General features: G+C 43.0%; 1 protein-coding gene across 8 annotated transcripts in view; it reads right to left on the bottom strand.

Annotated features, from left to right (window-relative positions):
- The window catches only part of Syne1 (spectrin repeat containing nuclear envelope protein 1), a 461,163-nt gene that overhangs the window by 35,223 nt on the left and 401,517 nt on the right, over positions 1–24,423 (bottom strand). For all 8 annotated transcript variants that reach the window (XM_055615901.1, XM_055615897.1, XM_055615895.1 and 5 more), the window contains 3 exons: positions 21,403–21,561; positions 15,700–15,866; positions 5,866–6,028 (listed from right to left, as the gene is read on the bottom strand). In XM_055615901.1, coding sequence (XP_055471876.1) covers positions 5,866–6,028; positions 15,700–15,866; positions 21,403–21,561 — 489 coding nt within the window. The remainder of the gene's footprint in view (positions 1–5,865; positions 6,029–15,699; positions 15,867–21,402; positions 21,562–24,423) is intronic.

Consider the following 24,423-nt stretch of genomic DNA (forward strand, 5'->3'; position numbering starts at 1 on the left):
CACACACACACACACACACACACACACACACACACACACACACACACGGTGGGGGGAGGATGAATCTTGCCCTGGGCTCTACTGATACATCAAATTAATTCCAATTGATCAGAGTTAATCAATTCAGTGTACTGTAGCTCCCACTTCACAGCTTAGATTAAGCAGCACAGATCGGCAAATGCACAGGACAATGTCAAGAGGTACTATGGCTAAGAAACTGAGGTTCCCGCTCATAAATGAGATCACCACTACTCTCCTTGGAGCACAGTTTTAAATGTAGGACAGAAATAGAAAGTTCTTGATAAAAAGCAGGAAACTGGACTTTATCCAGTTCCAACATATGGACTCATGTTAAATGCAGAGAATGGAATAAAAAATATCCATTATTTTCCCACTTGGGCTTTACTGTAACTTGGTTCTGGAATGTTCTCCAAAGCCCCACATGTCAAAGGCTTGCTCACGAGCCTGTGGCGGGACTAGCAGGCAGCAGGACCGCGAGTAGGTGCATCACTGGGGGCACGTCCTTGTGAAGGATGTTGGGATCCCAGCTCCTCCCACTTCTCTTTTGACAGTTCTCCTTGACTCACACTCTTGACCCAGGGCACAGTACTTCCACAGGCCCACAACAGCAGTCATGTGACCCCAGACTGGAAGCATTCAGTCAAAACAACGCATTCCCTCCCCCCAGTTGGCAACCTCAGGTAATTTTTCAGTGATAGAAAACAGGTTAACTTTAAGTTTCGGGAGGTCAGCTTGCTCAGATTATTCCACTATTAAGGTCTTATTCATCCCTAGGTGCCCTTCCTACTCCAGGTTATTTTTTCCTCACTTTAAAAAAAAAACAAAAACACAAATTTATACTTTCTCTGGGTGTGTGTGTGTGTGGGGACTTTATAGCTTTCATTCCTCCCCCTGCCCTTTGTCCTGCTTGTCAGTGCTCTTAATATATTTTCCTTATTAAAAAAAACATAACTTTTAAGTTTGCCCAGCTTTTCTATTGTTCCCAGCATCCTACAACTGACTCAGCTGCCTCCACACCCCATTCCTCCCCTCACGATGCTGCTTTTCAGTGCTGTGAAAAGACTGTCTTGTTGTCAAGCTGAGTATTTTTTAGTAACTTTTGGAGCTTCTCTAAACTAGACACTGGGAGATAACTTATATTAAACCTTCTCTATTTTAGTAAATAGTCTTTGAAAATCTCTATTGTCTCCTCTTTCAAGAATACACCTAAAAGATGCTAACCCAAGATTTGAAGTAGGACAGATTTTTAACTGAATATTTGCTTAATATTACAAGGCTATTTCTGTGGTTGAGATCACTATCTCAAATTCAAAGGGGGGCTCTATATTTAAAATTAATCTCATCTACTTAAACATAATCCAAACACTTAAAGCATGACATTGCATGCAGTTTCCTCTAAATAGTCAAAAGTTTTGAAGTAACAAAACAGCCATAAGGTGTGAATTATTTTAATATCATAGGTAAGTACCCTAAGATGTAACAGGCATTAGGGGTAGTTTAGGTTCAGGTGGTGATAGGATCTTGGATCATCATGGCAGCTTTGAAGTTAGTTCTTCAGCTAGAAAACAGAGAGATCTGGCAGGTGTTTCTTAAAGTCACCTCAAATCTATATAAACTGTAGTTCTCCCACATGAAAATTGGAAGAATTTAAAAACTTTGGCCAGACAAATTCTACACAGGGAGAGAGAAGAAAACCGCATTTCTTAACAATTTACTCTCTCCCATGAAATGTCTATCAGAACTTCTCCTTTAGAGACAGGTGACTTTTAGTGGATCTTTTAAAACATGAACTCCAAGTAGACCGATCATTACAGGATCATTTCCAAACATTTCCCACAAATCAGAAACCACAACAAACCTAAAACGATGAAAGTAAGAGGTACTGGGGCCAGGGAGATGGCCTGCTAAGCAAGCCTGACTGCCTGAATTTGATCCTGGGAGCGTGTGCAAAGGTAGGAGGGCACAGCCAACTCCACAGAGTCCTCTTCCAACACACACGCACCATGGCACACGCGCACACGTTCCCCAAGATACACTTACGACAATAATATTGTTCACTTTACAACTAAAAGGCAGTTTGGGCTAGGCATTGTGCTCAGAGCATTTCTCATTAACATTAAAAATCACACTTTATGGTGTAAATTTTAGTAATCAGTACTCTATAAATATGAAATGTGAGAGTGAAAATGGCCAATTACAGTGCCCCTTGTAACACAGTCTTAAAGCTGTAATTTAAAATGTATTCATGTATTTAATTTAATATATGTATACATATACGTATATATAGTACATGATAGATACTATATGTTAAACATATACAATATATATTATATATACTATATGTTATATATACTATCTAACATATACTATATATACATATATGTATCCATGTACTATACTATATGTAGTATATAACATATACTATACATATATATATATGTGTGTGTATATATCTATATATATCAAACACACACACACACACATACATATTACAACCAAGTAAGAAACTACTGGAAGACTTTGTCTGAGTGAGGCTGGGCTCTTTGAAACCCAGGCTTTCCTGGAAGAAACCATCTCCTTCCCATGTAGCTCTCTCTACTGATACTGTAATACATCACAGTTCTGCCACCATCTCCTCCTTTACACTTTAGAGATGGAAAATTCTGCAGTAGGAAAGGACTGAGCCTCATGGTCACTGGGCTCGCAGCACAGTTAGCAGCCGCAGCAGCAGCAATCATTGCTTTTGTGATTAGACTTGATGCACAGTAACAAGTATGCTTTGGTTAAACTTCCATTTTTACTCATAAGCTTTGGTTTTTCTGGAGTTAGCACTCCTATAGCCCTCACATTTGTGTCAGTTTTTTGTAATAAGAGTTAATTTAAGTTTTTTTGGGAAATGCAGATCCACCGTCTTCCTGCTTGGAAACTCCCATGAGGCCTATGAGAGCCAGCTCCGTCTATCCCAGGCAGCGCTCGCTGGGCTGCTGGGCTGCTCACGTGCCAGACAGCCTTTACCCTCATCTGAGATTTGCCTTTGAAAGTCATTTATGATGAACGTGTAGATCATTTATTCTCACTACTTGGCTTAAGGTGTTATCTAAATACTCATCAGGTATGCCTCGATCAAAGCCTACTTCCCAAGCCCTGGGGATCACTCGTTAATATTCCAGACTACTTTTATTTTTACACCATGTGTGTGAGAGCATGTAATATCTGTCTTTCTGTGTTTTGCTTATCTCCCTTGATATTAACCAGTTCCATCCATTTCCCCCAAAATGATGAGATTTTATCCATTTGCTTATGTATGTATGTATGTATGCATGCATGTATGTAATTTTGAGGCATGGTCTTACTTGTGTAGCCCTGGCTGAACCAGAACTCACTTTGTAGACCTGGTTGGCCTTGAACTCACAGAGCTCCACCTGCTTCTGCCTCCTGTGCATTAAAACCACTCACTACCATGTCCAGCCCTAGGTTTCATTTTACTGGAGCTCAGTAGCACTGCAATTCTTTCCTCCTAAGCCGAATGCTATTTTTCCCCTATCACCCTACTCATTCCTGTAGTCAGCCTTCCGTTCACTAACCCTCTGGAAATGGAGGGCTCAGAGGTAAGCTTGTGTATGCCAAGTGAGAGGGTCTACATCTGCACATCATAGACAGTTTATCAGCCTCCAGACGACGGCACTGCGCTGTTGTTCCCTGGCCCCTGAGCATGCTGGGAGAAGGCATGCTTTATTTTAACTCCTCAGCCCCACCCATGCTGTGTGTATCTGTTTGTTATGACGATACCTAATGTGAAAAGTCTGGGATGATTCTGTGTATTTCTAATTTTCCTGGGTATTTTATCAGGTCATTATGAACTGGAAGTGTGTCCTTTACACTTGTGATTTATTTTTTTGTATTATCATTTTAATTAATTAATAATTTCTTCCCTCATTAGAAAAAGACTTGTTGACTTTATCAAAGAATCACACTGGACGACAACACTGCTCATTAGCCTGTATCCCTCACTTCTGATACACGCCTTAACATGTTCTCCGGGAGAATTTGGATTGGGGAGTGGGGAGCGCTGAAGGCCAGCCATGACCCCCCCAATGTAATCATCAAAATCTTACACATGACACTCAGAACACACTAATCTTATAAAAACAGATAGTGTCTCAGCAAAATGGGTTTAAAGCAAATAATAATTTTAGTATAAAACCCAAAACCAAAAAGTCAGTTCATACATGTATGAAACTGTCAAAGAACCACAAAATACTAATAAATGCGATACACAGGGAGGCACAGAAACACCTATTCTGACTAGTATACAACGGTACAATTTATGTCAGTTAATCCAGTGCAGACTTATAGAGCCCGGTCCTAACCCATCCAGCTACAAAACAACTCCCACACCTATGACTCAGGGATCATTTCAAAAGAGGGGGTGGAAAGATTGGAAGAGCCAGAGGATCAGGGACTTTGCTGTGAGATTTAGTCTCCTAGGAACCTCAGAAGCAACACCAAGTTCTCACCAACAAGATCACAGAACATGACCCAAACACAGAGAACAACAATTAAATATGCTCACATGAACTGGGAAAGAACCTGAGGCCTCAACCCTACACTAAGAAGGACAAGCAACTAAGAAATGCTGAGGGTAGGAGAAGCAGTCCTGTCAAAGAAGGGTTCACTGATTGGCTACCAATGTCCACGGCCAGCCCTTAAAGCAGATCCACACAAGTCACAGCACGCACACTGAGCAGCTTATAGTTAGAATACACATGAGTATGTTGCCATATGTGCATATAACAACAACTAACGGAAAAAGAGGCTCAGAATTTGAAAGAGATCAAGGAGGACTATGGAAGGGTTTGGAGGAAGAAAGGAGGAGAAGGAAACGATGTAATTCATGTATAATCTCAAAAAATAAAAAGAAATAATATTAAAACCATGCAAAAGGCTTACAGCAGTTTCCAGCTTATTAAAAAAAACCAGTAGGGGTTATCAGCCATTGCTACTTTTACCCTCATTCATTTCTTCAAAAAAATTAAGTGTGTGAGTTATCTTATAGGATTTGAAATGTACAGTTTGTGTGTGTATGTATATGTGTGTGTAAGTGTGTGTGTGTGAGTGTGTGTGTGTGTGTGTGTGAGTGTGTGTGTGTGTGTGTGTATGTGTGTGTGTGTGTGTGTGTGTGTGTGTGCATGCTAAACAAAACATTCTGGCTAGCATGATGTAATTGGGTAGAGTTCTCAAAGGCCAAAACACACAGGGTAACACTTTCATGGTCGGCCACTGGCGCCTGGTACACTTAGGATAAACTAGAGTAGAGGAACAAAGCTTCCCTCTACTCACCTTCTCAGGGCCATCCTCCTTTGCTTTTCTGGGTTACACATTCTATGTCAGTGAGATGTATTGCCCTAACTGTGTACGTGAAGGCGACATGACTGCATGGTCTGAAGGTTGCCCATTCTTCCTCACAAGTACAAAAAGGCTTCACCGTGCCTTGTTGCCTTTCCCCGAATGCCCTGCAGTAGTCAAGGGCTTCTTCCCAAGTCTACAGTGCTGGGCTCACAGAGGACACAATTGGCTGATGGTTTGGCCACCCCTTTGCCATGTTAGATTGCTTTCCAGAGAACCAATGACACTAACATGGCACAGGCATCTTCTAAGAGTCAATTCTGTAGTGATACGGAACCTATTTGTCCCTACCCCTCTGCTACACAAAGCTTCCCTTCATTACTCATCCAGCCCAACTGCCTCCATATCTTTCATCCCAGGTCAACATCTCAGACCCGCCCCGTTATCCTGGCTGAGAGGACACAGGCTCCAAGGCTCAGCACTCTCTTTCCATCCCACCTGCTGTTCATTCAGTTTCCTCTGTATTTCTTCTGAGTTACAGGAATCGTAGACTATGGGCTTGGCCAGCTCTGACTCAATGTGGGCCAGCCAAGCCCTCAGGCTGCCCATATTCTTATCCAGCTGCTGCACGGCCACCAGGGTCTCCTTTAGCTTCTTCACCCTGTGGACAGAGAAGTGCAAACATCAAGACTCAATGAGATGGTGAAAGGCCCTAATCATGCTGCCCTCGTCTGCAGAAGTCAACACTGAGCCTAAAGCCAAACTGTGTTGGTCCACCCTGGCTCAGTTCCTGGCTGGCTGGCAATGTGACTCCGCTGAACGTCTTATTTCTTCATTTCACAAAATGGGAATTTATAGACTATACCGGAATTGATAAAGTTCATATAAGTGGAATAATGTAGAGTGCTGGGTGAAGGAGGACATCCAGAAACTGTTCACACTATCATACCAAATACATGTAACATTATTGTTATTGTTTGCAGTACAAAATAATGTAAGTGTGACAGCAACCCCACACACAGCTTTTACAGAAGTCATTCTCACAAATAACACAATTTATACTCGCAGGAGGAGGAATGCATGGGAGAAACAGCCGTGCACACTACTTGAGGACTCTCACAGAAGTGTGTGGAAATGCAGTTCTGAGGTCTAGGAGCGAGGAATGAAATTCCAGCATTGGTTAAACTGGTATGCATAGAGGAGAGGCTGTGAGTGGGTGCTGACTTCACAGTTTCTTAAAGGAGGGCCAAAGAGAATATAATCAGAAACAAAGGAGGGCTCGAGGGGGATGGCTCAGTCAGTAAAGCCACCTGAGTTCTGATCCTTAGCACCCCGGAAAAAGCCAAGTGAGGTAACCTGTGCCTGTGAACCCTGGAGTTACAGGAACCTCATCAGGAGGAGCCCTGAGGCACGCTGCCTCAGCTGAGCTACATAGGAGAGCTCCAGGGTGGAGGGAGAGACACTGTCTTGAAAAGGTAGAAGGTAACTGAGGAAGACATCTGATTTCAGTCTTGGGACACACACACATAAACACATACACACACACACTTTTGTTTTAAAGAAGGTGGAAGCCCAGGAAGGCATAATTTAGAGCAAAGATAGGACACTCAAAGGGGAGGCTCAGAATCAGTCAGTTTGAACAGATGCCTGTACCAGGTTTGCTTACACCAGCTCAGACTCTTGCACTGTGGTCCTCTGGTGTCTGAACCTCCAGGGATGAGGCTATAGAATTAGCACTTTAAACAAATGTGGTTTTACAAATGCTGACATTTGGGAACTACTGCTGTGCTTCAGAGCACTGTAAGCTACAGAGCATTGTAAACAATATGAAAAGGACCGAAGGAGAGGTTCTGATGTTTAACAGTCAGAAAGACTGCAAGTGCTGAGGAAATACTCTGTTCAGGGCTCAGATGCTCAAAATGAACATTTAGGCCGCCTAGGACGCTATGGTAAGGCGGTGTAACTGATTGTGTTAAAGAAGGGCTGTTAGTTTTCTTTTATTGTGCTTGTGCCTGTGTGAGTTCATGTTCACCACATGCATGAAAGTGCCTAAAGAGGCCAGAAGACTTTGCACTCCCTGGTGCTGGAGTTCGGGTGGTGTGAGCTTCCCCACGGGGTGCTGAGAATCAAAGCCCGGTCCTCTGGAAGAGCAGAAGGTGCTCTTAACAGCTGAGGGACCCCTCCCCATTAATTTGTTCTTTCTCATACACTACATCGCACCTGCAGTCCCCTTCCCTCCACCCCTCCTACCACCCCAACAACTCCCCTCTCCTCAGATCCATTCTGCCTTCATCTCCCTTCAGAAAGATCCCAGGGATGTCAGCTGAACACAGTACAGCAATTTACAGTAAGACTAGGCACAAACTCTCATATCAAGCTCGACGAGGCAACCCAGGAGGAGGGAAAGGATCCCAAGAGAAGGCAAAGAGTCAGAGGCAGCCTCCACTCCCACTGTTACCCAACCATAATGTACGTGCAGGGGACCTAGCTCAGACCCATACACGGTCCATGAAGACCACAAGCACAGCTCAACTACGCTCATATTATTTTATTATGAGAATATAATAGCCAAAAACTGAAAACAGCCTGGAAGTCTCTCCACTGAAGAGCGAATAAAGAAAATGTATTACAGTTGCACAATGGAATACTACTCAGCTGTTTAAAATAAAAGTCATCATGAAATCTACTAGCAAATGGGTGGAACTAGAAAAAACATCCTGGGTAAGGTAACCCGGACCCAGAAAGACAAACATGGTATGTACTCACTTGTAAGTGGATATTAGCTGCAAAGTAACAGATAATCATGATACATTTCACAGACCCTGGAACCATCTTTTTTTAGTCCTATAACTAATTACTTGACAAAAGTAGGCAACAAAGTGAGGATGTTAGTCATGGAACCTCTAGAGGACCTATTTTTTAAACACGATGCAAATGAACATAGTTCATCACGGGAAATAACCTTATGATGTACTTAAACATAGAAGAAGAAGCAAACACTGAGGAAAAGGAGGAGAAAATGTAAATAACAAAGCAAGGATGAAGATGAGATGGTCAAGGGCTTCGATGGAGACAGCTGAAATAGCCCTGAATTAATTCCTCCAGGTGGGCAGAGTATAAGCAAGTGGTTGGGATGGGAAGAGAATGTGTCTCAACTTCCTATGTATGACATAACAAGTGGTGATTAGGAGTCCCTGTTTAGGGTCTGGCCAGGATGACCGTAGACAGACTATTCAACAGAGCAGGCTGGTGGTCCTAATGAGGACACAACCAGGGAATCTTGTCACAGCTCTTCTTTGCAGCGCAGTTCTCTGTGTAGACCACCTCCTTCCGGATCAGGAAGCAGAGGACTTTACAGGAACTGCTCTTCGTATAAGTAATCAGATAGCCAGATAAAGAAAATGTTTCAGTGTCAAAGTGGCCTCACTGAAAACGTATCTTCTTGAAAAAAAAATGTCAAGAGCCACATGATGTCTAAGACTACAGGATGCTGAATATTTCAATGCACTCCTCAACAGAATGTTCTCTGTGATTCACAAGGACACGTGGACGCCCCATCTGATGTGGAATCACCCCCAGGCCCTCCCAGCCTACAAGCTGCAGCTCTCAGCTGCTTCCACGCCCACCTCAGATGAGTTTCCATGCTTCTCAGGCCAAAAGTCACTACTCTGAAGAAACATGTTGGCAACAAGGTATTTTTAGAATATTGATGTATTTTTAGTTCCTTAAATTTGACGAAAGCCATCATTTCAACAAATCTGTACCTGTCTCAACCGGAAGGAATCCAGGTGGTAGTCACCCTGTCCCCTTGGGACTGTCCCTAGGGCTATCGCACAAGTGTTCTTTAAAGGATTTCCGCTCCACCCCACTGTGCTCTGACATCCATTGATGGCCTGTAGTTCTTTGCCCAGGGCTGTGGATCCCTGACACTTTCCTCTTCCGGGCTAGCATGTCTACTGGTCTCATCCTTGTTCTGGTTTTGTTTAGGGAGCCCCACGCCCCAACTGGTTATTCAATACTAAGTATTTAGCCCTGAAATCATATACATCCATGTAATGGTACATGGCCTGAGCAGGTTTTATTTATGTTTAGGGATAGATGTGTGTGTGTGTGAGAGAAAGAATGATTAAAGAAAAAAGCACGAAATTGAGAGAGGGCAGGGAAATACATATGAGGGGACTAGAGTGAGGAGAGGGAGGGGAAATGATGACATTATAATTTAAATTTAAAAACCAAATAAATGTTAATTTTTCAAGAGAGATGGTCAGTTATACATGCTAGATTTCTATGTGCATGTGATTGATTGTGCTTGGTTATAATGCCTACATATAATAACATTTTATCTTTTGAAATCACTCTCAGATGAGATATCTTAGAACATTTTTTGGGAAAAAATTGTATACTTAAAAAAAATCTATGTTCATATTGCCAACCCACTGTATTGACTAAGAGTAAAAATGTGGTGCCTCACTTATCATAACTCAATTTTACTCAAGATAAGAATTCCTCAATTAATTTTATAGGCAGAAGTCAAAGTTGGTCCTCAGGCATTTCATGGTGTGGTCTTTGAATATTTCCAAGAACTTTGAAAAACCATCCATTCGTGTTTCTGGCATTCACTTGGGTCTTTAATGAATGAAGCTTTATAAGGGCTGCTGATGCAGGTCTCAGGAAGAGCAGCGAGTGACTGCAGCATGGACACAGAATTTAACATAATGCCACAGACGTAGTGGTCCCCCTGGGGCGGGTCTGAAGAATGGTGCATGACACAGAATCTATCCTGAAAGTACCGCGGGAGGCATGTCCTCCCTCCCCTCTCATGTGACTAGATTTCTGAGTTGGGGTTTGGCGGGGTCTGGAAGCTAACTATGTTTGGAATTTTATCACCAGCTTCCAATGCCATTAGGGTTCATTGGAGGCTGCAGTGTCTGCTTCCTCCGTACCCTTACTGTGCCACCCGGCACCACCTGTGTCCAAGCTGGACTTCTCCACAGCAGGTCTTCGGAGAGCTAGAACTATGAATATCTCGGTGTGGATCCTCCCACCCCCACACTTAGCTCAGTTTTGTACACAAGTGGACATTATTTAAAAATGACTACTGATGTTAACAACTAGTATTCTAGGTCAAATACTTTCAATTAATTTCCTCACCATTAAAACCCATTTGACAATAAATGTTTACATTTTCCCTCTAGGTCATTAGAATCAAAGAGCTGATTCTTTTTACTCAAAGATCACAAATTTGATCAAATGATTCAGAGCACAAAAGGCCGTGAGTAAATCATATCCTACCAGGCCAGTAACACTTAGTGACAGGACTCAGATCCTGCGAGCCATTGAATGAGGTCCAAGGCAGTGCGGTTAGCATGCAATGTGTCAAGGGCATCGTGACACGGAAATGCTTGTTCATATAGTCCATTAGGGACAACTTCCTCTTTCAAACTAATATAAATTTAGTAAAGTCAATAGGTGGATGCTTAAGTGGCTGTCCTTTATAATTTTCAAAAAAATTTTTCTTACAAATTGAATAATACTTTATATGTATGTTGGGTGTAAGCATGGAGGAAGTGGCCTGTCAAGCCTCATTTATTGGTGATAGCTTATTAAATCTGATATTTCCAGGGGCCGTCCTTGCACAGAGGAAATACCTCATTCTTTCGGTATTTCTTTGAACAAAATCTTTGAAGTATCAGAATATTTATATGTTTATATATATTTATATTTATATTTATATTTATATTTATATTTATATTTATATATTTATAGAATCTAAAAAGTTTGGGCAACGTTCCTTTGTGTAGCATCCAGGACTTTAACTTAACATAGATGCCCACCCACGGTATGAATGCAGGGTTTAGCAGGCTTGACTGACTGTAACAAGTCCTCCCTGCTCATGTGTGCCCTGTTGTTCCTAACCCTCTGAGGGAGGACTGCACTACCCAATCCAATTGCCCACCACAACGACACGCATGAACCTGTGCATGTGTGTATTACAAACACAGACTTACATATCTAACACAATACAAACACTGCCCAGCAAACAGAATATCCACAGCCCAAAACAAAACATAACCCAGGCTCTGAATGTGATAGAACCAAAACGCTGTTCGTAACCCCACCCCCTCCCACACGAATTCATCCAAGGGGGACAACAGAAGAGAACCATTTTAAAAACTTACATAAAAATCCCTGCCATGTGGGAAGATCTCTGAATCCTAAACACTACACCACCAAGGGTTTTAGTTATTCTAAATGAAATAAATCACAAACAATATTCACATTAAACATTAATTACTATTTTAGACCTAAATTATAGTATCCGCATATTTTATAAGACATGAACGCCTGGATGGCCCAAAATGACTGACCAACACGAACAGAAGTGATTTTTCTCTCAGAAAAATCCTCGTCCACACCCTCCAAACTTGCTTTTATTTACTCTAGAGAAAGCATTGGATGCAGCTGTAAACTGGCTCCAGCTGACTTCGGTTTGGTCACAAGCCGCCCTTTAGCAAGCAGATGGTGGCCTTGCTGAGTCTTTCTCTCAGGCTCATCCCAGTCTCGGCCTCTCGACTGGAGCCATGCTCCTTGCGTGATGCACTTGGTACAGATACAGCTGAAATACTGGGTCGACCAACGTGCAAGGCCCAGCAGAGAAACAAGAAAACAAACCAACAAAGAACTCTCTGGAGTCCATGGCCCTGCATTCTCCTGGTGCTACTCATGTCTACTTAACATCAGCGTGAAACATTCCAGATTAAAGAGCACACTGTCTATCTCGTGAGCCCTACGTAACTCTAAAGCTATGCCCAATAGAAGACACTCAAGAAGATGCCTGCCTGGAGACATCGCAGTCACACTCTGGGAGATCTGCTTCCGAGCCGCCATCCGCCGCCATCCTCGGGGCACACGAGTCCTCTGCCACCACCATGAAGCTTCTGCCTGCAAAAGTCAGGCTCTGCAAGAGCCTGAGCAAGAGGCTCAGTCCTTCCTAGGTGAGGAGAGACTTTCTCTCCTTGTCTAGGCTACAAGTATTAAAATGCTCTTGTTGGACAAATGGTGCTGGTTGTCTGTTAACATGACACTGGGCAGTCACAAGTGGTCATGCTTCTAAAAAAAGCCCACATTCATGAGCATGTGCCAGGCTTGATCTCCTGGAATGTAGGCCACGAGGGTAAGAAGGGAAAAGCCTGCGTGTAATCTGCCGGGAGGAGCAGGTTGCTGGCCTAAGGAAAGGGTCGCAGAAGCAGAGATGTCTGCTGGCACTCTCCTGGTCTATTAGGATGGTCGGCTTTTCCCGTGTGCTGCTGGCTGTGCCGAGAATGAGAATGTGACCTGGAAGACACAAACTAGCCACGCACAAAACTACCAGCAAAAGCTTCACAGACGCTGCAGATGGTAGCAGCAAACAGAAGTAGGTTCCTCTTCGGGCCTGTCTGCCAGCTCAGCGGTAGGAGTAGACATTTAAAGGGTTGCTGGGGGAGGGGGTCAGAATACTGTGTGGGAAATCATTTGACATCCATTTCCTAATAGACTGTTTGAGCGTGGAAAATAATGAGAAGATATTTGCCTCCACTTAATAGACCTCTGTCCTTTGTCTATTTAAAAATAATGATGAAAGGTGGTAAAAAAATAACATTATTTTGAGTTAGTTTTTAAAAATGTTCTTTTATTTGATAGGATCTCAGGAAAGTTTATTTTGTGAATCTGGGGAATTTTAAAAATGTTTGCACAAACTTGTAACAAATATAGAAAGTATTCAAAGTATGGGTGGGAAGTGCAGTTGAAAAAGTGCCTTCCTAGCATGTGTGAAACCTTGAGTTAGGTCCTCCGAAGTGCATGAATAGGACATGGTGGTAATCTCAGCACTGAGGAAGGTGAAGGCAGGAAGATCAGAAGTTCAAGGTCATTCTTGACTACCGATGGAGTTCAAGGCTAGCCTGGGCTAAAAGAGTCCCTGTCTCAGGGAAAAAGTAAAAAGGTATGGGCCAGTGAGGTGGCTTAGCAGTAAACACAGCTACCATGCCTCGGAGGACCCGAGTTCCATCCCGTTCTTGCAAGCAGTCCTCTGAATCCCACATGTACAAGGTGGCGTACCCCTGTCCCCACTCTGCACAGAATATATAAGTAAAAGTATGATTAACTAAAATGAAACTCCGAAAGTATATACCAGGTTCTGTTCTGTTTGGTGAATCAAAGTTTTTGCAGGAAAGGGGGGCAGTCGTGAATGGGACTGGATGACAGCACTGAATATGCGCCTGGCAGTTCCCAGCTGAAGACAGGTGTGGAGGAAGTCCATCCAGCCTGAGCCCAGGAAACAAGGAAACAGAGAGCAAACGTGATAGCCAAGTGGCTTCTGGGAGAGGCTGAAAGGGAGACCAAGCCCAGGACGGCCTTCCACTCCAGAGCAAATTGACAAGCAGCTACGGTCTGCTCTAATTTTAAAGACAATATGTCTATATGAGAGTTTCCCTCGGGGATGCATCTTCATGATGAGATCCTAACCAGTGGACACAGAGGAACATTTCAGAGACCACAGTGCAAAGCACCTGTGTCTTACTAACATACAGCTAGCTAACTCGTTTGTTTCTATGTCTTTTGGGGTAGTAAAAAAAAAAAAGACAATATCTAAAAAAAAATTCTCATCTGAAAAATATTCATACAAATGCATCATATATGGACACAACTTTGAGGGGAAAGCATCACCCTCCATGTAATGCCAGCTGACAGCTGAGCAGAAACTACGCCAGTTGCCTGCAACTGCACTATATTAAAGCCTGTTTGGAATATTTTTGGCATGGTGCATCTTCCCTCTCCATACAACTGAGACACTGAGATTCATGCAAATACTTCAGCCAGTTTAATGGAACTCTATGGACATGCACATCAGTTCATGTGCTAGAAGCTGACACACACACACACACACACACACACACACACACACACAGAGAGAGAGAGAGAGAGAGAGAGAGAAATCCCCAGGATGTAGACCCGGCGGGCGGTCTAAGAAGGACATTTATAGCACATGAGGTTTCAATTTCTGCTTCTGAAATAAGATTTTATTAGGATCTTGGTGAGGATGAGATGAGAGAATCACATTGGGATTCTGAAGCACTATGCATTTCAGCTGTAGGACAACTTCAATGGAGAAATATATTTCCTTACCTGTATGTCCCAGGGCAGGGAGCTCACTGTTTTTTGCTTAGTTTCTTTCCATGTAAGCACTGGCACCATATATTCTAGGGCGGAGTCCTTCCCTGATGACATTCATTTTCTCAGCCTACCAGTCTTTGTGACATTTTAGCTACTTTACAAAGGGCTTTGCACAGGCTACCCAATCTGTCTGCCTCCGAGCCACACACCCTGGCCCCAGCAACTATTCTTGGGCTTCTGATATGCAGTGAATAATCGGACAACATTGCCTTTTAGCATCTACATCCCAAAGTAAAGGAAGGTGTACCTGCTCCATAGTCAGGTCCCCTTTTAATATAACATAACCTCATGCACCTTTAAGTCATACCAGTATTTGAACTGATGGCAAAGGCCCTCATAGGTTCCCCCTTTATGTCTGCCATCCCTTTTCTTCGCACTGCCTGTCTACAAAATAAATGGAATATAATCTGCCTCTCCAACATGAGGCACGTAATTATAGTCACCATTATGGCTGAGCAGAAAGTTCCAATAATGAAGTAGTTTATTTTTGTGAATAAGCAGAGGACAACAGTCAGCCTCATTCTCGTACCCAACTAACTAAACATATAATAAGAATGTGGTAGCTCTTTTTTTTTTTTTCTACAACAAAGAAGAACACCCTCTACAAATATCAATGGAATAGATCTTCTTTCTTCTCCATAGGTGTTGGCATACCCATGAAGCTCCCAAATGAAGAACCTTCTCTGGTTTGGATTCCACTCCCTTCTCTTTCCCTAAATCCATTTGAAGCCAATGAAAGTGCCATTCATGGAAACAGCAGGAACATGGTGCTCTTACCCCCGGCGGTATAGAACCTCAGGATGAGGGAGCTGGGTAGTGCAGTCCCTTTAGCTCAGTTCTCAACCTATGGGTCATGACCCCTTTGGAAAACCTCTGTCCAAAAAAATATTTACATTACGATTCAAAACAGTAATAAAATTAAAGTTATGCAGTAGAAACAAAAATAATTTCATGGTTGGGGGTCGCCACAACACGAAGAACTGTGTTAAAGAGTCAGAGCATTAGGAAGGTCAAGAACCACTGCTTCAGCTGAAATTAATACGGACTAACAGGCTTCAACATCCCCTGACCCCCCCTGCCCCCCCCCCCCGGGCCTCCTATTGCCCCTGGTGCCTTTACCTGGCTGCAATGAGGTCCAGGAGATGGCGCCACCTCTCGTTCACTTTCCCCAGCTTGTACTGAATTTCAGAGGCTTTGCTTTCGTGGCTGGCTTTAGCAAGCCGTTCTCCCATTTGCTGGAGCTGAATTTTGTTCTCTTGGGCAACAGCAATTTCCTCTTGATAATCCTGCATAACAAAAGCAATCACAGAGGTCAGAAGGCATATTCTTAATGCATTCATCTGGCTCCTCTAGAAACATGCTAATTACAGTTTCTACTGCTGGACAGAGTTAGGGCCTGAGGAACGGCGTGTAGGTGTCGGTCCACGTGTGCAAGAATCAATAGTGCCTATCCTGGCAATGTGGGGCCCAGTCTCAATTATTACAAAGATTTTCTGAAAGGAAATGTAAGGCACATCCTCTTTACTTAAAAGGGCATTAGACTGGTGTGATAGCACAGGGCTATAATCCCCCGCACAGGGGAATCGTGAGTTCAAGATCTTTCTCAGGTACAAAGTAAGCTTGAGACCATCCTTGGTTGCATGAGACCCTTTCTGAAAAACAAAGGTAAATAAATATATAAATAAATGAATGTATGTTGTGGCTCATTCTGGTGAAAAGAGGCCTTAAGGGAGGAAGGATGCTTTAAAAAAAAAAAGTTGTACATCTAAACAAACTAAGCAAAAGAGAGGACCCTAACTAAAATGTTCAATCCCCATCCTGAAAGGCAAAGAGGATGTACATCAGAAGAAAACGAAAATAGGAAACAACCTCGGAACCCGCTACAGAGGGCCTCTGAAAGCCAGAAGAAAACAGGAAACAACCTTGAAACCTGCCACAGAGGGCCTCTGAAAGCTTCTGCAGTATAGACTGTCAAAGCAGATGCTGAGCCTGATGGCCAACTGATGGGCAGAGTGAATGGAATTTTATGTAAGAAGTGGGAAATAGTAAGAGCTAGAGGGAACGGGAACTCCACAAGCAGAGCAACAGAACAAGATAATTTGAACACAGGGAACTTCCCAAAGACTCCTACTCCAACCAAGGACTATTTGTGGAGATGACCTGGAACCCCTGCACAGGTGTAGCCCATGGCAGTTCAATGTCCAAGTGGGTTACATAGTAATGGGAAGAGGGACTGCCTCTGACATAATCTGATTGGCCTGCTCTTTGATCACTTCCCCCTGGGGGGGGAGCAGCCTTACCAGGCCACACTAGAGGACAATGCAGCCACTTTTGATGAGAACTGATAGACTAAGATCAGAAAGAAGGAGAGGAGGACCTCCCCTATCAGTGGACTTGGGGAGTGGCATGCATGCAGAAAGGGGAGGGAGGGTGGGATTGGCAGGGGAGGAGGGAGGGGCTTATGGGGGGATACAAAATGAATAAAGTGTAATTAATAAAAAATAAATAAAAGATTTAAAAAAAAAAAAAAAGAAAGAAAGAAAGAAATTAAATTAAATTAAATAAAGGCAATATAAAAGCAGAGAGAAGGCTGGGGGCAGAGAAAGGACGAATAGGCAGATGAGAGGCTAAGAGAAAGGATCAATCAAAAGGAAGAAATTATGAAGAAGTCATATAGAAGCCCGCTACCTTCTAACCAAATTAAAAATAAAATAATAAGAGTTTCATGGGGGTTGGGCACAAAATCTCACCCTCCAGCTTTGGGGCTATTAGCGATTGTTATCTTCTAGGGAAGGAAGACATAGGTTTTGCTAAGAGCGCAGCGCTTGGTAAGTTGACCATTCCCAATGGAAGACCACACCTCAAAAAATATTTAGGCAGCACAAATATTTCCTTGATGAGGGGGAAAAGACACAAAGTTGGGTGGGTAGGGAATGTGAAGTAGACCTGGGAAGTGTTGGTGGACGGGATGAACAGGACAAAAGCATTTGTGCCCAGTCCTCAAAGAACTAATAAAAAAATTAAATAGCCTTTGAAGGTGGATACATACCCTGAACAACTGGGAAAAGGTATTCCTAGAAGCTGTAGGTTATTAAACAAAAACCCCAATCCTTGGGGTGGAAAACCTAATGAATTGTTCCTCAGAGATGTCCTTAAACAAACAAGCTCTGGCCTCCGCTCTGGCTACTCACCAAGAACCGAACGTGAGAATAGACCCACTGCTGAAGACGCCACACACCTTGGTTGCTGAAACCCAGCTGTAAGCTCCTCCCTGCCAGCTAGCTTTCAAAGTCTCAGGGAGTGCTTTGCTGGTTAGTGGGACAACAAAGACATCACTCACTGTTAATACTATGAACTACAAGACCAGCCTTCCAGGTGGCATATATAATAGTGGTGTTACTGCCATGGAGTTAACCAACTGTTCTTTGGCTGTGTTTGAGGTCCACGCCACAGGAGTCTGTGCTAGACACTATAAACGTGGTCAAAACTCACAGCTGGGGAGACATAGGTTCTGGGTTGGGGCAGGGAGCTGAAAACTGTTTAGAAAAACTATTATGGGGTCAAACTTCCTTCTAAATATTTATATTTAAATTGTACGCTCTGCCTTAATCATAGAAACCTCTTTTTCAGTGAAGAATTGTAGCTACAGAACAATGGTAGACTTGTTGCCGCATAAGGTGCTGAGAATAACTGGCTCATGAGTGCTTGGGTACAAATAAGATATCTACACTACTCCTCTAAGACTCAGAGAACATTACTGAAGAGGGAACACGAGTAAGAGCCAGAAGACGAGAAGATCTGAGAACAATGGCACCTTCTGGGCAAGACACAGCCATTGCAGCCACCACAAACCCACAGTAGATACCTACACTGGGTTTATGTCAAAATGAACCTGTCCACGGCCAGGGATGCCTAGAGGAGAGGCTCAGGGAACCACTGCTCACTCCTGAACCACTGCCTTCAGTTGTGTGTCTACTGGTGACCCACCAGGCTGCAGTTCATATATATATGAAATTGTCTAGTATACATAGAATCAATCAGCATATGAATAGCTGACAACAGGCTCAGAGACACGCGAATACACATGTATGAATGTCTGTGTCGTCATTACATGTCTGTTCATGAATGTGTACATATGTGCTTATTTATGTATGTCATGTCAGCAATGAAGACTTGAAACGTATCTATCATGTCAGTCATGTTATCTGTGAAGAATATTTTGAACTCCTTTATTTTAGAGATATCTTCTGCCACATATAACCGCAACTTTGTTCTCAAGATAAGGAACCATTAATTTTTCAGCAGGTTAGTAGGTCTCACAACTTGGTTTATTCAGTCTCTATGCTAGCCCCTCTCAAAAACTGGTTAAAGGTAACAAGCCCTATGTGGTCTATTTGCAGGGGGCAGACATTAAACCAGCAGACAGATTTGGTTTTAGGGTCAGTGCTGGAACACCTGGTACGCAGCAGACAGTATCTCAGCAAAATAATGAAGGAAGATGGCTCCTCAGGTAAAGCATAAATGTGAGGGCAGAGTTTGGACTCCTGGAATCTATGTGAACAGCAAAAAAGAGGGCCACCTGGCCTGTAATCCCTGAGCACCGGGGAAGACACAGAATCCCTGGAGCCAATTGGATAGCGAGAGTAGCCACATATGTGAGCTATGGGTTCAACGGGGGCAGCCTAGCTCAATTTCTAAGGTGGAGAGCAACTGAGGAAGGCAGCTGACTTCGACCTCCGGCCTCCGTAAGCACAGGCACATGTAGGTCCGGCGCGCACATGCAAAGATGCGTATACACTCATGTGCACACACCACACAAACATGCACATACAGAACTCAAATCAGAACACGCATGAAGATAGGTTTTATACGTATAGTCTAACTTTTCCTCTACAGTTAGATGCTCCCTAACCACTTCTGTAAGGAAGGGGGGTCTGGAAGAAAGAAGGTGGTGAGCAAAACTCCATTTCAGCTCAGGGTTGAATGCCCTGCCTACCTACCTTCCCATGTTATTTCAACACATAGGGATCCAAAACCCAAAACACTGAGTGCATTTATTTATGCTTTAACATTTCATCACAAAATTGGGGTGATTTTATTGAGAAATGTTGATTCCAAAAGAACTACTCTACATCTTAAAATGCACTTAAGAGTGAAACTGTCCTCTTGGGTTGTCATCTAAATTAAACTGTTGTTTCAACGCCAGTAGACAATAATAGTTGGCTTCAAGTAATTTGTCACTCGGTTTTTCCTCTGCTGTCAAAAATACTGAGCTTTTCTTAGTAACACGTCACATTTACAAGAAAGACGAGACCAGGATGAGCTTTTTAGTTCCACCACTTATTTTATATACAAACTAGTAGACTTAATACGTCAAGGAATGTTTCTTGTCTTCGTCTTTACGTTGCAGGGCTGAGATTAAAACTGGGCCGTATGCACTACTGACCAGTTGAGAACACAACTCGCCACTCCCTCATCTGTTTTCACTCTTTAGTATGAAGCAAGGGCTAGCCTGGCACTCACTTTGTAGCCCAGGCAGACCCTTAACATGCAGTATTTCTGCCTCAGGTTCACATGTAGCTGAGAGGACAGGCCCAAACCACTGTGGCCACCTGCTCAAAGAGTATCTTTGACATCGTACCAAATAAGCAAATTTCAAATTATGGCTATATTTTGATCTGGAGAGATTTTCCCTCCCTAAAATGTCCATTCTGAATTTCACAGTGACAAGCAATGAGGATACAGATACACGTAATGAAGAATGAGTCTTCAGCGAGCTTTACGCTGGTGACCAGTTCATGAGCCTGCGCAGTATGCCATTCTTTGACACCTAGCAACCAGCAATGTTCCAGGCTGAGCAGAGGCTAACACAAAACCCGCATCATCTCGGCCCAGGAACTCTTTCGACATCAAATAAGCAAACTGATTACTCAAGAGATTTTTCATAATTATATAGAAAACTTAGAAAGTCATCAATGCTACATGTTGGCTTTGATCTTATCTCTGTCTGTGTGTGCACTGAGAACAATGTTGCTTTTCAGAATGAAGAAAACCATAATCTCTGTAGTCAATAAATATGAGCTCTATGTTTACAAGAAGTTGGGCGTGGCTGTGGATGCAGTGGGTAGGGGAGCACAGAACGAGACAAAGGTCCACATTCCAGGGAGGTTTTCTACTTGATTTGTTTTTTCCTCCCAGACAGTGAACAGGTACATATGGAAAATACACCATATGTGTGCTAAGGAGAGACACAAACCGACGTGCTGGCATGATTATTTGCTCAAAAATGGAGAAACTCTACTAAAACCCATACAAACATTCAAAATTATCAGTCAATTCAGTAATCCCTGTTCAGACATAAAAAATGTCCTAGAGCCACATGAACACACAAAATAACTGAATGATGCATAGTCAGCTTGATATAACAGGAATCCAGCATTCCCAGAGAGGTCTTCATTCCCCTCAGTGGCTAACAGATCACAGTTTCTAGGGGAACTTCAGTTTAAGTCACCTTTCCTGTGAGGTCCTCTGTAGTGATGTCTCTCTCTACGAACCATGAAGAACAATGAGATAAAAGTTGTGTGTGTAAATGATTACTCCAGGACAAAAAAGCAGAAAGTTGATTTCCTCACCAACTAAACACATCCTGTGAAGTTTTCGTGTAAAGCTGGTCTTTCCCCACGGGTCTGTTGTATGTCATGAAGAGGAGGATTAGCACACAGTCCTCCTTGGGTGGGAAAGTGATGGGGAGTTAGGCTGTTAAGCGCAAAGCACCAGGAAGAGCAGGGAAGAAGGGAAGCCAGGCCGCATGGCGCCTCTCACCTTCCTGAGTTTCTCTATCATCTCTTCAATGAGGATGTCTCCATTCTGGGAGACCTTGCTCTCCATCTGGGTCAGCCACTCGCACAACTCCTTGTTCTTCTCGCTGAAGACGGCCCACTCGTTCAGCCGCTCGCTCACCTGCTGTCGTCTTAAGGAGACCTGGGAAGTTTAAGATGGATGATTGAGAGATGATAACTGGAGAGCAACTCTTCTCCTGAGGAGGAGAGAATAAGCCAAAATGGCTGAGACCTGGGCATTCCCGCAGGATTTGCCCAAAGAAACAAAGACTGAGGAAAAGGGGCTGGGGAAAGGGCTCAGACCTTGCTCTTGCAGAGAACCAAGGTTCAGCTGACCCCCGCGTGATGGCTCCCAACCCTCTGCAGCTCCAGCTCCGTTTAACACACTCTTAGTGGCCCAGAGCACCTGTTCTGCTCCTGACACCCCATGTGATGGCTTCCTTCCCTCTAACTCCAGTTCTGGGAGGTCCGATGCCTCTTCTGGCCTCCACAGGCACCAGGTAACATGTGGTATATTTAAATCCATCCAAGCAAACATCTCATCCATGTAAAATACAAATAAATGTGTTTTTTTTTAATTTTAATAGAGGGAAGGAAGAACAGAATGGAATGGAGAGGAAAAGTCAATTGGGTCTCTGTATATGGAGAATGTGCTGAGGCTCTTACGGAAAGCATCCCTACCTAAACAAAATGATTCCTGGGACTCAGCTTTGCCCTGACAATTTTATCCCTACCAAGCTCCTTCTTTTCTCCATTTATATACTTTTTTCATTTATTTTTGTTTCTTTTCCTCCTTTTTGAATAATTTTGGTTTTCATCATACAGATTCAGTTTTTAGCTTTTAACCATAAATAATCACATTTTCCCATTAAATGTACAGAATACAGAATATTAAAAAAAATTTACAGAAGAATGTGCAAGCTGAGTCTTGTTATCTGGAATTATTAAGACCAAGAAGGTGTTTTTCTTGTTCTTGTTGTTTTTGCTTTGTTTATTTGTTGTTTTGTATTTGGTTTTTGGTTTGTTTTATTTTTGATCACTGAGGTAAATCTACACAACAGAATCTCTTTACACTATACATCTGAATGTATTTTTGTATATCCAGAGTTGTACAACTATGATCATGATCAATTTTAGAATATTCCCATGCCCCATAACATGCTGCTGGCAGCATGGGAGTGGCAGTTAGACTGGGCTGCCAACTGGAACATGAGGGCACGCCTCTGGGCCTATCTGTGATGGACTGAAGGAGAAGGCCCACCCCGGAAGCGGCGGCACTCTCCAATGTCAGCCAGAGGCCTTCCCCTCCATGCCTTTGATTCCGCTTCCTGCGTGAGCGTGGCTATCCCTGTGTCTGCACCCCCCTCGGACATCATACTCCAGATTCCCCGGCTCTCCAAAGTGAACTGAAAGCCAATGTCTCCCCGGAGAACTCCCTCAGCACTGAATTGGGACTGCCCAGACATGCAGCTTCATGTACTAAGCTTTTTTTTTTTTCCTGAATCTGTGTAGCATTCACACAGAAGTGTCAGATTACCAAACCCTCAGGTATGAGCTATCTACTAAATCACTTTTTAAAAATATGTATGTATGTATTTATTTATTTATTTTTACATATATGAATGCTCTATCTGTAGGTCATTTCCATGCCAGACGAGTGCATCAGATCCCAATATAGATGGTTGTGAGCCCCCATGTGGTCGCTGGGAACTGAACTCAGAACCTCTGGAAGAGCAGACAGTGCTCTTAACCACTGAGCCCTGTCTCACTTTTTATGACACATGTGGGTACAGGCACACACATATCTGCTCTCTGTTGGCTTTGTCCCTCTGGAGAACCCTGCCTGATACAAGCGATCGTTCTCTTCTCTCTCTACACTTCTCCCCGCTCTAATCCACGCTCTGCCTCTGCCTGTTCCCAGCATTGCATGAGTTGGAATCACAGCTTGTGTTTTTGTGATGGGCTTCTCTCACCTAGCACAGTTTAAAGGTTCACCCATGTTAAAGGATGTAACAGCAGTTCATTCTTCCTGATTGCTGAGAACAGTCCGCTCAGTATATTTGTATACGGTACTTGTCCAGTCATCTGACTGTAGACGTTTTGGTTGATTCTAATCCTGATTTACTATAAATAATGCTGCCACACATGGCCATGCCTAAGTGTCTTCACAGACACGAGTGTTCATTTCTTCATGTGTACACTTGAGTAAAATCACTGCTTGATACAGCGTATCGCCAGTTCTTGTTCAAAGTGGCTGCAGTGTTTTACACTCCCAGCATCGGTCACTCTGTCTTTTTTGGCTAGATCTGTATTAGAGGTAAAAGCACTTCTCCACTCTGATTTTCACTCATCCTTTCTTAATGGATAATGGTATTGATACTATTTCTTGGTCATTTTTAAAGAAGTTTCCAGAAAAATTAACCAATTCATTTGCCCATTTCAGAAAATAGGTAGTCTCTTTTTGAGTTTGAAAAGTCCCTTAACTACTGCTAAGTCTAGAATGATTTGGATTAGCGTTCTAAAATCCTGTGACTTCATCATGTTCATGATTTTGCAGTGCTTGTTAAGTTACTGGAGGTGTTCCCTAATATCACCACCTAGAAGCAAAATGAAGTGCAATTAGCACGGCAAGCAGAAGGCTGGAGGATGGTCTTCCCAGACCCACAAGACTATTAGCCTGATGAGTGAAATAAAAACCATCAACTTTAGTTGTTGGGATTTGGAGGGAGATACTATTCTCAATATTCTATTATGAAAAGTTTCAAATAAACTGAAATGGGAAATAATGTATATTAAGCATCCAGGGTACAAATTCTACTCTATACTAAAACTGCTGGCATTTTCCTATTATTTTAATATATGCATATATTCCTTTAGCCATTATCCTACTTACAATTAGCCTTTTTTTTTTTAAATATTGCTATTGTTTTGAGACAGTGACTCATGATGGACCTCAAGTTTAGGCTCTAATCAAACTCACTATTTGTTAGCAGTCCAGACTAGT

This window comes from Psammomys obesus, unplaced genomic scaffold (assembly GCF_907164565.1).
Source record: "Psammomys obesus unplaced genomic scaffold, mPsaObe1.curated_primary_1811, whole genome shotgun sequence".
NCBI lineage: Eukaryota > Metazoa > Chordata > Mammalia > Rodentia > Muridae > Psammomys > Psammomys obesus.